Source organism: Salvia splendens, chromosome 6, assembly GCF_004379255.2.
Source record: "Salvia splendens isolate huo1 chromosome 6, SspV2, whole genome shotgun sequence".
In the NCBI taxonomy this organism is placed as follows: domain Eukaryota; kingdom Viridiplantae; phylum Streptophyta; class Magnoliopsida; order Lamiales; family Lamiaceae; genus Salvia; species Salvia splendens.
Window position 1 is genome coordinate 37,538,185 of NC_056037.1, and position 13,226 is coordinate 37,551,410.

General features: G+C 33.9%; 2 protein-coding genes across 2 annotated transcripts; both read left to right on the forward strand.

The window, feature by feature from the left end:
* Nucleotides 1–1,224: 1,224 nt before the first annotated feature.
* On the forward strand, nt 1,225–2,600 carry LOC121806765 (protein RGF1 INDUCIBLE TRANSCRIPTION FACTOR 1-like). Its single transcript, XM_042206897.1, has 4 exons — nt 1,225–1,359; nt 1,553–1,759; nt 1,850–2,074; nt 2,185–2,600. The coding sequence occupies exons 1-4, from the start codon at nt 1,357–1,359 to the stop codon at nt 2,413–2,415; spliced, it is 666 nt and encodes a 221-aa protein (XP_042062831.1). The 5' UTR covers nt 1,225–1,356; the 3' UTR covers nt 2,416–2,600.
* A 4,030-nt stretch (nt 2,601–6,630) lies between these two features.
* LOC121806405 lies at nt 6,631–9,761 on the forward strand. Its single transcript, XM_042206428.1, has 2 exons — nt 6,631–6,842; nt 9,309–9,761. The coding sequence occupies exons 1-2, from the start codon at nt 6,673–6,675 to the stop codon at nt 9,430–9,432; spliced, it is 294 nt and encodes a 97-aa protein (XP_042062362.1). The 5' UTR covers nt 6,631–6,672; the 3' UTR covers nt 9,433–9,761.
* Nucleotides 9,762–13,226: the final 3,465 nt, after the last annotated feature.

The window sequence follows — 13,226 nt, forward strand, 5'->3', positions numbered from 1 at the left end:
AATTATGTAGAACTCATTAAATTTGGTCGTTTAGCTTTAATGAAACATTAATTATTTAATTTGAACAATCTAGTCACTTGTACTTAGCAATAACTGCAATCTTTTGATCTTCTTCCAGAACCAGATAATCTCAAATCATTTTGTAATGAGTAATGACCACATATTTTTCTGTATTATTTTCATTTTTAATAAGTACTCCACTATATATAGTTCCCACTATATCATTATGTATTTAGATAAATTGTCAGAAAAAATATAAATTTAGTACTATTGTGTTCAAATTACTGTATAATTTAATGATAGTAATACTAGTAATTCATTCATCTATACTTGTTATTCTCATCGTTTTAAGATGTATATCAAGAAACTATATTGAAATTTTGTTATATTTATTTATTTATTAAAAATATATTGAAAAGTTATGAAATATCGATATAAAAATGGCACTATAAATAATTTATTTTCATAAAATAAACTATAAATAATAAATGTCATAAACTTGATGAGTAAAATTAAGAGCATCCACAACTCAACTCCAATTCATCTAGTCTCCATACTATTAATGGCCCCCATAGGCCCACACCACTTTTTATTTCATATGTTCATCAAGAGATAACATTTGCAATCCTCCAACTCCAAATCATCTCATCTCTTAATTATTTATGAGTCCCATTATTTCAATTCAAATTTAATTTTTTTCAAATATATATAATTAAAATTGAAATAGTGTTTCTTGGTATAAAAAAAAATTTATGCGAGGCATGGGGTACCTATAGAAGATTTTTAAGATGAATTTGATAATTAAAAAAAATCATGACAAAACGGTAACTTTTTAGAAAATTGAGAAAATTTTATTAAAAAAATAAATAAATACGGTAATAAACGACGCCCACTCGCGGATCGTCACACCCCAATCCAAGTTCGCCACGTGGTGGAGGGCACCGTGAGACGAGATAGAGACGGCTAAGAGCTAGGTTACGGATGATCTCATGGCAAAATAAAAAATCTCATAATTTGAGGTTGTGAAAATACTTTAGGGACCAAACGATTTTAATTAAACGTAAAAAAGTATAATGTTACTGAATAACGTGAATTAAATTGAGTAGCTTGGCATTAGTTATGCAAGAAAAAGAAAAATATCATAAATTCATAATTATATAATATAATAATATTAGTTAATTACAATTATTATTATTACTTACAGTTGAAAAAAAAAAAGAAACGTATTGGCTTTTTCTATTGGCTTAGCCTTTCCTTTCCCTGTCTTCATTTCAATAGAAAAAACTCTGTCCACATTCATTTCCTCCCATTCTTCAAATTTCACCAAAAACTCCAATATTTCTGCCCCTGCAATCAATGGTGAGTAATCCAACTCTCTGCTTCAATTAATAGCAATACCGCGTCGATCGGCGCCCTCACTTCACGATTTCAACAGTATATTCATGCATTTCATTGATCATTGATTATGTGTGTGTTCTTCCGATGAGTTCTTCGGATTAGTACAGTTTTGAGATGAATAGATTCGTTATTGATTCTCCGATCACGATTTCAGGTCAGTTTCTACGGCGGAGAAGAAGGCGGCAGCAGCAAGTGGCCGCCGTGGCTGCGGCCGCTGCTGCAGAGCAGCTTCTTCGGCCAATGCAAGGCGCACGCGGCGTCGGCGCACAAGAGCGAGTGCAACATGTTCTGCTTGGATTGCATCGCCGCGCCGCTCTGCTCACTCTGCCTTGACTTTCACAAGGATCACCGCCGCATTCAGGTTAGATTCTCGGAATTTCGGCTCCGATCGCTGAAATCTCACCTCGCGCCGATCGATTTTGACGAGTTAGGGCTTGATTTTGATCCGCAGATACGGAGATCGTCGTACCACGACGTGATTAGAGTGGGGGAGATTCAGAAGTTTCTGGATATCGGAGGTGTTCAGACCTACATTATCAACAGCGCGAAAATCGTGTTTCTGAATCAGCGCCGCCGCCCTCAGCCGCGCCCCGGGAAAGGCGCCGCCGCCAATTCCTGCTGCGTCTGCGACCGCAGCCTCCTCGATTCCTTCACTTTCTGTTCCATTGGCTGCAAGGTCTAAATCTACGAATTCGAATGTGAATTTTGCTGATTCGAATTTGGTCGATTGTTTGATTATGCAAATCCAAATAAAATCCCCTAAATTTCACCACTCTTTTTCTGTAGATCGTCAGAACATCGAAGAATTTCGATAAGGAGAAGATGAGGATTGATGAAGGCGGCAGGGCCTCCGACTCCGACGAGTCGTCGGAGACGTTGACCGCCGCCTGCATCCACAAACAAGCTTTTGGAAGGAAAGCGCAGAGCTTCACTCCGTCGACTCCGCCACAGACTGCCGGTGCAAAGCGGCGGAAAGGCGTTCCTCGCCGAGCTCCCACCGGCGCCGTTTTAACTTAATAGTGCATTATGTTTATTAGTAGTATGTGTTACATAGTGAACACGATAAATTAAAATTGAAAATAAAATAAGTAAATAAAAAAGTTAGCAAAATAAGCTGTGTAGACTAGTTGTTTCATATTTGTAATTGTATCATACTTGTATGTAGTAAATAAAAAATAAATAAAAGGCCTTTTATCAGAGTATCAAGCATAGTAATATCTGATCTCGAAGTGTGCAGGTATTCGATACGTAGTCAGGTTGAGGTTAAATATTTCCGAACACCTGACTCTCGTTTTACCCGCACTAATAAAGACCACGAGGGAGAAGATGGATAAGCAAAAACACCACTCTTATTCCTCAACTTGTGATCGGATAGTTATGTTTAACCGAAATATGTATGTGACTAAGTATGAACTAATTGTACTTGTAATATGATGGTTCTGACAAATAAATATATCCAATTTTGGTTGGGTCTTCATAGTTGAATGTTTCATAGTAATAAATTAATATTTTCTTATATTCGTTGGTCGTTTTATAATCGGCTGCAACCGTTTCAATATAAAAAAGAAAAACAAGGAAAAACTTGATTTCATATTTATTTAGTGAGTTGGAAAATGAAGCCTTGATTTTATATTTTACAAAGAGAGAGTATTATACTGATTAAATTATGGATTATTGACTTATTCTTGTAGGACTTGAAAAATACTAGTAGTGGAGAATGGAGTCAATAATTTGGAAAGTTTCAGTTGAATATTCTTGTTTTTATGTGGAAAAGTTCTTTCTGAGGTTCCAATTTTTATTTAGTTTTGGGTCAAGAAAATAATCAGTAACTTTTGGCAGAAATAAAGGGGCAGCCACCAAATCAAGAATTAACATTCATCAGTGGTGTTTCCATTTAATTGAAAGTAGTAATTTTTTTTGCTAATGGGGCACTAACATCGTAACATCCCTTAACATATTTTCCAACTTTGAAAATTAATCATGAAATTTAAATTTATTCTCAATTATTTTATAATAAAAAATATCTGTCACATATAAAAAATATATTGTTCATATTTTGAATAAAACGTATTGTTTTTTTTATAAATAAATAACATTGTTTAGCTGATGCTGTAGCGTCAATATATGATATTCAATGCTATATACAATACTATTTTACCAAAAGACAATTGAAAACAAATATTCATAGTGAAAGATGCAAGGCTAAATAGTACTACTACAATTTAATTTAACTTCATTTTTTTTTTTCACAATTTGCTTTTTGTCTTATCAAAAGATGCCCATTTATTTCATTACTATATTCTTCAATGGCCAAAATGCTCATGCCTCCATCCTTTCATCATCTTTTCATACAATTACTAGTACGGAGAACTATATTTTGATATTATTCCATTTAATCTGCTCTTTTAAGACATGACACCTAAAGTGATCCTGAAAAATAAATATATGAAAAATTAAATTTCTTTCAGTTTTTATTCATAAAGGCAACTCATAAAGTGATGGACGTATGCCAAACTTCAGCACAAAACATTTTATCACTAATAAATAACCGAATATGGAGATGAATCAAACAATCAAATCAATGTCCTATTATAACTAATTATAATTTGATTGAAATAAAGACGATTACCATCAAATTCCACTATTGTTGCTTGATTTAAGTGTCGTCATCTCAGTGTCCTGTCTTATATTATACTCCCTCCGTCCCATTAAATATGCAATATTTGCTTTTCGGCACAGGATTTTATGTAGTGTTGTTTTGTGAGTTAATGAAGAGAGAGTAAAGTAAGAGAGAAGAAAAAGTAGAGAGAGTATTGTTTCCATTTTTAAAAACGTTTTATTTTTAATGGGACATACCAAAAAGAAAAACGTTTCATTTCTAATGGGACAGGGGGAGTACTACTATTATGACAATATTAAAATTTGATCTTCTTCAATGATTTTTGTATCAATTTGATAAAGACGAAAACAACTAGTACTAGTTCTTTACACAATAGACACACTAACTTAGAGGTTGATTCGATGCCACTTTTGTTTTAACCATGATTGAGAGAGACTCAAATAATTGAGTTTTCTTCTCTTCTTAAAATAAGATCAATAATAATTCCTTATTTTATTCTTGAATTATGGTTACTTGGAATCCTTAACGTAAGTTGAACTCTCGATCTATTGACTGAGTGAGGATGGAATAATTAAATTTTTTTCTAGTAACTCGAACCTGGATTTTCAACTATTACCTTTGTTCCACAATATAAGTTCATATTTGACTCGGTACGTATTTTAAGAAATGTAAAAGAAAAGAGTTTAAAAAGTTGTGGATTAAAGGTCCCACTTTATATATTAATATTATAATGAAATGGAATGTGAAGCCTACTTACCATTTACTCCATCCATCCCGCTTTAAGAGTCCCGGTTGAGTCGATCACATGTTTTAAGAAAGTGTTTGAGTTTGTAATTCATAAATGTTGTAGTGGATATTGAGACCCACTTTGACACGTGTTTTTAAAAAGTGTTTGCGTATGTAATAAATAAATACTTGTAGTGGATATTGAGACCTGCTTTTAACACTCTTTAAATTGAATTGTAAGCATTTTTTATTAGTTTATCTCAATCGGGACTCCTAAAGCGGGACACACGAAATTGATCAATCGGGACTCTTAAAGCGAGATGGAGGGAGTATAATAAAAGTGAAAGTGGACTCTTAACGTGGGACGAACTAAAATGACAAAAATGGACTCTTATTATGGGACGGAGGTAGTAGATAGAATCCGTGTTACCAGCTAAGTTGTGTTTTATGTTTTACTTATAGAATAATTAAGTTGATTTGGGTTGGTATTAAGTTGGGTAGAAAATGATATTCATAATGGATAATAGGCTCCATGTAAATATGTGATGCAAGTAAATGGGCCAGGCCCATTACATTTCAATATATCATATCAAGTGTGTGTGTGTGCGTGTGTTTGGATAATTATTCTCAGCTCCATACTTCTGTCCTTTCCAATGTAATACTTTTAAATGTTAAAATTAAATATGTGTATAAAATATGTGGAATATATAGAAAGAATGATGCATGAGGATTAAGAAGAATCAAACCTAAATATGTAAGTTATCGGATTAACTAACATAGTTCGTATCGGTATTGGTTACATAATTCACCGTTCATTTAATTATTGATTAATCAATAATTGATTAACATAGTTGGGTATAAGTATTGGCTACGGAGTTCACCCTGATATATTTAATTTTATAATTTTCACTTTATGTATCTATTTAATTTATTTATTTTATTAATATAATTTCTTGATTGAATAATACTTAGTTGTATGCCATGCTTAATTATATTAGTTATAAAAAATTTAATAATCCACAAAAAAAATTCAACATACGCCATTATATGCGTGAATTTTATATACACGTTATGGATGCACTAAGAAACCACACATAAAATTTAAGTTAAAAATGATGAACGACGCTTTTCTTACTACATCATTCAAAGAAAAATACATGATTTAATATAGCTTTTATTTTGTAGTCTTTCTTATTTTCGTACGAATAAAAAATGTGAAGTAATAATAAAAGTTTCGAGAAAGAGCATCTCTAGTGGGCGGATGTCCCATTAGGACATTCACTAGGACATCCCAAAAACACCTCCTGCCACGTCACTATGACTTCTCATCCCACTGCCACGTCACTAGGACATCCCCTGCACAATCCGCCCTTCCCATCGCCCTTCCCACTAGGACATCCCGCAATAAAAAAAAATCATACATTTACAAATAAAACAATTTACATTTACGGAAATAAAATTTGACCGAGAATACGAACGGGAAAAATTAACAACTTTATCGGAAAAAACATACATGATTCGAAAAAAAAAATTACATACTAATAAAAAAAACTTCATACATTATCATGTCAACCCCTCCGAGTCCAAACCTCTTCGATGAAATAAAATTCAACGAGCCGTATATATAGAGTTTTAAAAAAATTAAAAAACGGGACGTCCGACTGGACGCCACAATGGCGGACGTCCGCCCGCCCGTCGCGCCGACGTCCGAGAACACCTGACGTCCTCACGGGACGTCTGTATCCGACCCTAAACGCCACAATGGCGGACGTCCCGGTCGCCCGTCGCGAAGTCCGACCGGATGTCCGACCGAACGTCCGCCATTGGAGATGCTCTTAATTCATTTTCTTTATATTCTAAAATAAAACAAAGTATTCACACGGTAATATCGCATAAACCGGTGAAAGGGAATTCTGTCGAAGATAAGAATGGACGACGGCCGGAATTGCAACGGTAGAGCCGTTAAAGAAGCGGAAAATCAAAATCCGACGGTGTGCAAGCGGTGCAAAGAGCTGTACACGGCGGTGTCCAATTCCCCTAGCTCTTGCCGATTTCACCCCTCATTCTTCGTCTGCCGCCGCCACGACGATCAAAAGAGGTATATACATATCTACACCTTATCGCTATGATGATTCTCTGTTTTCGCTGCAATTGTGAGGATACCGATTCTAACTCTGGAAATCGAAGTCGACTCAAGTTATATTTGCGATTACTGTAGCTGGTGCAAAGCCATGTCATATTACCAGTTTTCGATGTGAATTGTAGTAGTATTTTTTTGCATTCACGAGCTAAGATTTCCATCTGTATTATCTCATTTGTGTCGGTTCTGCGTTTTCCATGATTCTGTTTGCAATTGATCTAACTGCTAATAGAAGGAAGAAGAAAATGAGGGAAGGAGATAAGAGAGTGAAGGTTAGAGTCGTTAGAGGTTGTTAAGAGCAGCTGAAAACGCTAAGAAGGCGAAGAAACTTTCGAGAAATTGTAATAGAGAGAGAGAGACTCAATAACTCCGGTGAGATCTGTGAGGTGTATCATGTTTGCATAGAGTTTTCATTTGTTGTAATCATCGTGACCGTTCCCTCTTCAATGTAGTGAGAGTTCCTCTCCCATTTCTGAACTCCTTGATATCTCATTGTTGGTAATGTAAGGAAACTAAGCTTAATAGGTCACTAATTTCCTTCATCATTCCTTCTTTGTATGATCTACTCTTTAACTAGGACATAATCCTTCCTAAAACGATCAAAATAAATCTTAACTATGAATAAATTATTCAGTTTATGGATCATTTGATTCTATTTCCCTTATATGGTACATAAAAATGTTCTCTTTGCTATCAATATTCAATACCACCTTCTAGAAAACATCATTTTCCTTATGTGTGATAAGGAAACTACCATTTTGAATCATCCATGTCTGTGGGATTCCCCCAACACTAGTAACAATTGCTTTGGTGATTTCTTGGCTACATCAGACACATTCATGATTGGAGAATGTTGGACCACAGCTACTGACCATTGTTCACCACAATAAAATTTATCTTTGATTCTCTCATATTGTTAGAACTGGACGATGTTAAATAAGTGTTGGCATTCCAACCAAGTGTCAATATTGTTAAAATTTGGCAGTTCCATGTTCTAGCCCAAGATTTGGTCAAATTGGATTAATCGTTGGTGTGAATCGTGTGATTATAGTTTGACTGACTTTGTCTTATTGACTTTCTTTGTGGCAAGTCTGCTCATTATCCTAGATCAGTTTTCCTTTACAAAAGGAAATAAGCAATCCATCAACGCAGTCAAGCTTGTCCAATAATCCTTGCCTTTGTTGAACTTGCTTAGAATTAAATAATTGAGAAAACAGCATATACTAGATAATCATGGTAGACCAAACAGCATGCCAACGTAGAGTCAGGAATTATTCACCACTCACTAGTTTCCTCTTCAATTCACTCTGTTAAAAACAGGGTAAAGGTGCATGAAGAACCTTGAACTAGAGTTGGAGTGTGCAATGGAATTGCCATATGTGTTAAGATCTAACGGGAGAACTCATCCACAGAAAAACTAGCCTATGAGGAGAGACGGCTTATTTGGTCTATAAACCCCATATTGTTGCTTACAACCAATGTTGGACAAGTTTCCTTGCATAATAAAGTATCTGAAGCTAATCAAATTAAGTATAAATAAATTATTTAATCAACTGATTTGATTGATCTTTCTCTGTCGCACACCCAAAAGGGAAGATTCTTATTGCTATCAATTGTCTTTGCATGGTGAGTTCTGGAATCTGCTGTTCCCTCGTATTCTAAAGGGTAGTTTGGTAGGGTAGATAACTCCTCTATGTTGGAGTAATCTGACCAAAACGATCTAAAATGTGTGTTCTTTTCATGTTTTGTGTATTTATCTTCCCTACCAAACATGCACTAAGAGGCATGAAATGACATGACAAACATAACTCGAACACTCATTTCCTTTTAGACTTCAAATGGAGTATATGTCCATCAACAGTCTTCCCAGGATGAAGTATGCTGAGCTACCCTGTTTCGTGCTTTGATTGTCTTAATGCAGCTTCTTTTTGGCTGTTTCATTGACTTGTTATGTAGATGGAGCTGGTTTTTATCACTGTGAGAGGGCTTTTTAAAGCTCCACTACGTTCTCGACAGTGAAATATGGTCTTAGGAGGGATTGGCCTTAATGAGAATGCACTACACATGCAGTATCAAATTAGATTAAGGCAGTCATCATATTTTCTTATCCATGCTTTCTTATTTCTTCAATGAACAAATTCTGAAATTAGATTAAAGCAGTCATCGTATTTTCTTATCCGCGCTTTCTTATTTCTTACTAAAAGAATAGATTCTTGGCAGCTGAGGGTTGGTTTCTTGATTACCCATCTATTTAGTTGATCACATTGGGCTATATTTGAATTGATGGACATTGTTGATGTTTGTGTTATTATACCTGAAACTGGTTTGTTGTCTTTTTCTATAACCACATCAACGATATATCTCTCGAGATATTGTCGGGCTATAGATTCTGTAGTTAACAAATATCTATGTCATGTATTCAAGGTACTACGAACTGGGACCCGATGATCCACCATATGCAGCCAAGTTTTACGATTGTTGTGGAGCAGAAGACCCGGCCGCACCCGGCTGCAACACCAGTTTCCACATTTCATACGATGATGAATAAGCACGGTCGACATCAGTGAAACATGAATCGAAGCAGGTGAGAATGCAGAAAGAGCCTCGTGACTACATAACTTTTCTAGTTGAAGCTGGCTGGCATGAAGAAGAATAAATGAGAGAGATAAACATAAGTGGTACACCTCTTTTTATCTGTTTCTGTCCCCACGTTTTCACCTACATGTGTATGCTTGCATTCTTCATTTAGTTAAATAGGCTACAAATTTCAATGTGACATATTGTGGTGCTTGGGCTTGCATTATTTATTTTTCTGCTATAGTTGTAAAATAAATAATGATATAATAATGATATAATATAGTCTTCTTCTCTTGTTTATGTTTTTGGGTTAAATTAATTGCCTATAAAATTAAGATGTTTGATCAAATTTTGGTTTATTCCATAATTTTTAAAATTTGAATGATAAATCATGAAATTTCAAAAATTTCTAAATTATCTCCTAATAACTTTTTAATGGCAAATTAATTGCTAAAGTGGTGTAGACTTGTAAAATTTCGGTATTGTCCAAAAAATAGTAATGTAAAATGTATATTAATATGATCATGCAAACGACTAAACGACGTTATTTTGAGCTTAAGAAATTAAAAATAATAGCACAAATATAATCAAATAGAACAGCTGAGAACTTTGGATATATTATGATTTGTCCTTCAAAATTTTGAAGAGTGAGATAAATTAGAATTTGATTAAACTTAGTGAGTTTATAGGCAATTAATCCTAAATAAATTGGCATTTGAAATTTAATGTTGGGGGGGGGGGGGTGAGAGAAGTTAGGAGGAGGGTCACTTTCTGTATTTATTAATATTAATTAATTATTATCGGTGATTAAATTCGATATCATTAAATCGATGCGCTCTGCTGTCATATTTGTAGTATTTATGGATTTTAGCATACTTCTTTATTGTACTGTATTGAACTTTCTTTATGTTAGCATTTTAATTTTGCTCAACTTGTTAGTTGGCTACTTGGAGTCTTGGCTTATTAACAAGTATAGCAACAGTAATCCCCGCAGGGGCGTAGCGCAGTTGGCAATGGAGGGGCAGATCTTGCTACAAATATAACAACATTAATAAATTGCTGAAAATTGAATGAGTTGTAATGATAAGGGTAAATTCACTTTCCATTTTTCAATCACCAAGAAGTTGGCATATGATATTAAGCGTAGTAATATTGATTTTTCGATCATAAACATTGAATTTTTTTTTTGGCAGTTTACACTAGTTTTGATCTTTTTCTATTTTCAATGATTTTCCAAGGGTTTCTCATTTTTTCCCACAATTTCTCGATTTTTATTGGTTTTAAGCTAAAACTAGCGATTAATAGCTGATTACGATTCTAACCAAGTAGAATCGGATGTTGATTTTTAGTTCAACCCATGAGAGGTGATTATGATTTGGAAATTAGAATCGGTGGTTTTGACATCATCACACTCGTGGCCAATGGCGGATCCAGGAATTCATATTCGTGGGGTCGGATCAAACGAGACAGTAATATAATATTTAAATATTATTTTATTAATAAAAATATTAAATTTTAAATAAAACTATGTTATATTGTACACGAAAGTTGACTCCAACAAAATGACTTGAAATTATTTCATTAAAAATTATTCGTGATAGTTTGAATAGATTTAACAAAATTACTAATAGTCGAGATATAGTATCACTTATTAATGTGGTCTATAGGATAAATATTACTACTTCCTCCGTCACCTAAAAATATAAACTTTTTATATTAAGAATTTTTAACACACTTTTCTTTTTATCTTTTCTTACTTTATCAATTTTGCTGTTTCAAAAATTTCTATTTTTAAAAAACAGGAGAGTATAATAAAATGAATAATCAAAAGCAAAAGTAATTAAATTAGAGAAAAAAAATTATGACTAAGAGAACAAAATATGGAATACGGATTATAATAATTATTGATTAGTCCACAACGGTGGTGTTTGGTTTCCAAGATAAAATAGTACCAAGATATAATCTAGGATCGAGTTGTGAAATTATTTTAGTCATATGGGGTTAGCTAAGACTAATTATTCCATGATTATTCATCTAGGATTGAGTTGTGAGATTAAATCTCTTGAACCAAACACACTAAATTTAATCACGGATACAATCTTGCAAACTGAAATCCCCAAAGTGAAAAGAATGAAAATAATAATACTCATTATAGAAAAGTGAGTTAAAGGTTATCAATATTAGTGTAGAAACTTGAAACTTATACACGATTTTTGTTCAGCTTCAATTATTATGAAACCTTGAATTAATGTTGGAATTTCTGTTAAAATACAAGGTGAAAAATGAGTTAGGCTATAACTTAATCAATAATAAAATAAGATGATCCAGTTTATAAAGCCCAACTAATAAAAAATTAATAGGAAATTAAACTCCAGTTCACAGCAAGAAGCAGGCCGTCGTCGGATGGGTGTTGAGGATGGGGTCGAAGGTGCGGAGACTATGGGGTCGGCGGGCGATGGAGGGCGTCTCCCGGCGATTCTCCACAGCTGGCGGTGGGGTCGGCCGACCCCACCTAGATCCGCCGCTGCTCGTGGCGTATTATTGGACATTTAGGAGTATATGCCACGTCAATTCCCGGTGATCAAATATTATTTAGGAGTATTAATATTGCACTTTTTTTTAAAAAAAAGGATACAATTATTATACTCCAACTCCACATTTTGTAAAAGTTTTCGCGTTAATTGAAAATTAGTTCTAGTAAATATAATGATAGTTAAATATAGCCGAAATGGAAGTTGAGTGTTTGTGTGACTTTTAAGAAGACTTGTCTTTGTAAAAGTAAAAACTAATAATTGTGATTAGGACTTTAATTCAATTTTGATAATTATATGATGTGAGAAACACGGTAGCCAAAGAATCAGAGTTCACCTAATTGTAATCTATTTACCAATTATAATAATAATTGGAGTGAAATTGCAAGTACTACTAACCAGTTTGTTTCCTTGTCAACTCTCCATCCCTTTCCCAAAATCATTTAATTCATACATATATAATTTATTACTAAATCGTTTTGATGTGAGCTCTGTCGGTGGCATAGTCTACGTTGGATTTGTCGGCATTAGATTTGGGAATATACATGAAATTAACTACTGACAGGAATAGGATACATTTTTTTGGAGTTGAATCATCGTTAAAAGTAGAGAGGAGTAGATATAGTACTATTATTAATTATTTGTAATCATACTCCGTAAAAAAGTACTCGTGCTTATAAAAATACATGTTCACAAAATAGAAAATAAAAATACAAAGGCATAATCAAGCTCACCGAGAAATAATCTTTTGGCGCATACTATTATTTTCGTAACTCGAATCTATACCATTAGACTCACCACATTAGAGTGAAAAAAATTTCTTAAATAGAGCTGATCTATTTTTAAGGGATATCCCAAACTGGTAAATGTGGACTATTTTTTAGGTACAGAAGGAGTATTATTATTATATTGTGACGATGGCCGTGTGCCTTTTCATGCCTTCTATCATTGAGTTTATACATAGGCATGGGGTTAATAAATGAGTACAAATTCAACCATTGTCCAAAAAAATTTTGGTTTCTCTCAAAGCTTAGTATTTGCAGCATGTGCATCTACGACTACGACTACGACTTTGCTTCTTTAGAAGTAACATTTGTTCGAATCTCGGAACCCTATCAAGTTCTTCGATATTTTACTGGTTTTATGTGCTTCTATTAGTTAGAAGAATGCCACTTTATTTTTGGAAACATCATACCAAGTCAAAAGAACCAACGTAAACATAATTTCTTTTGTG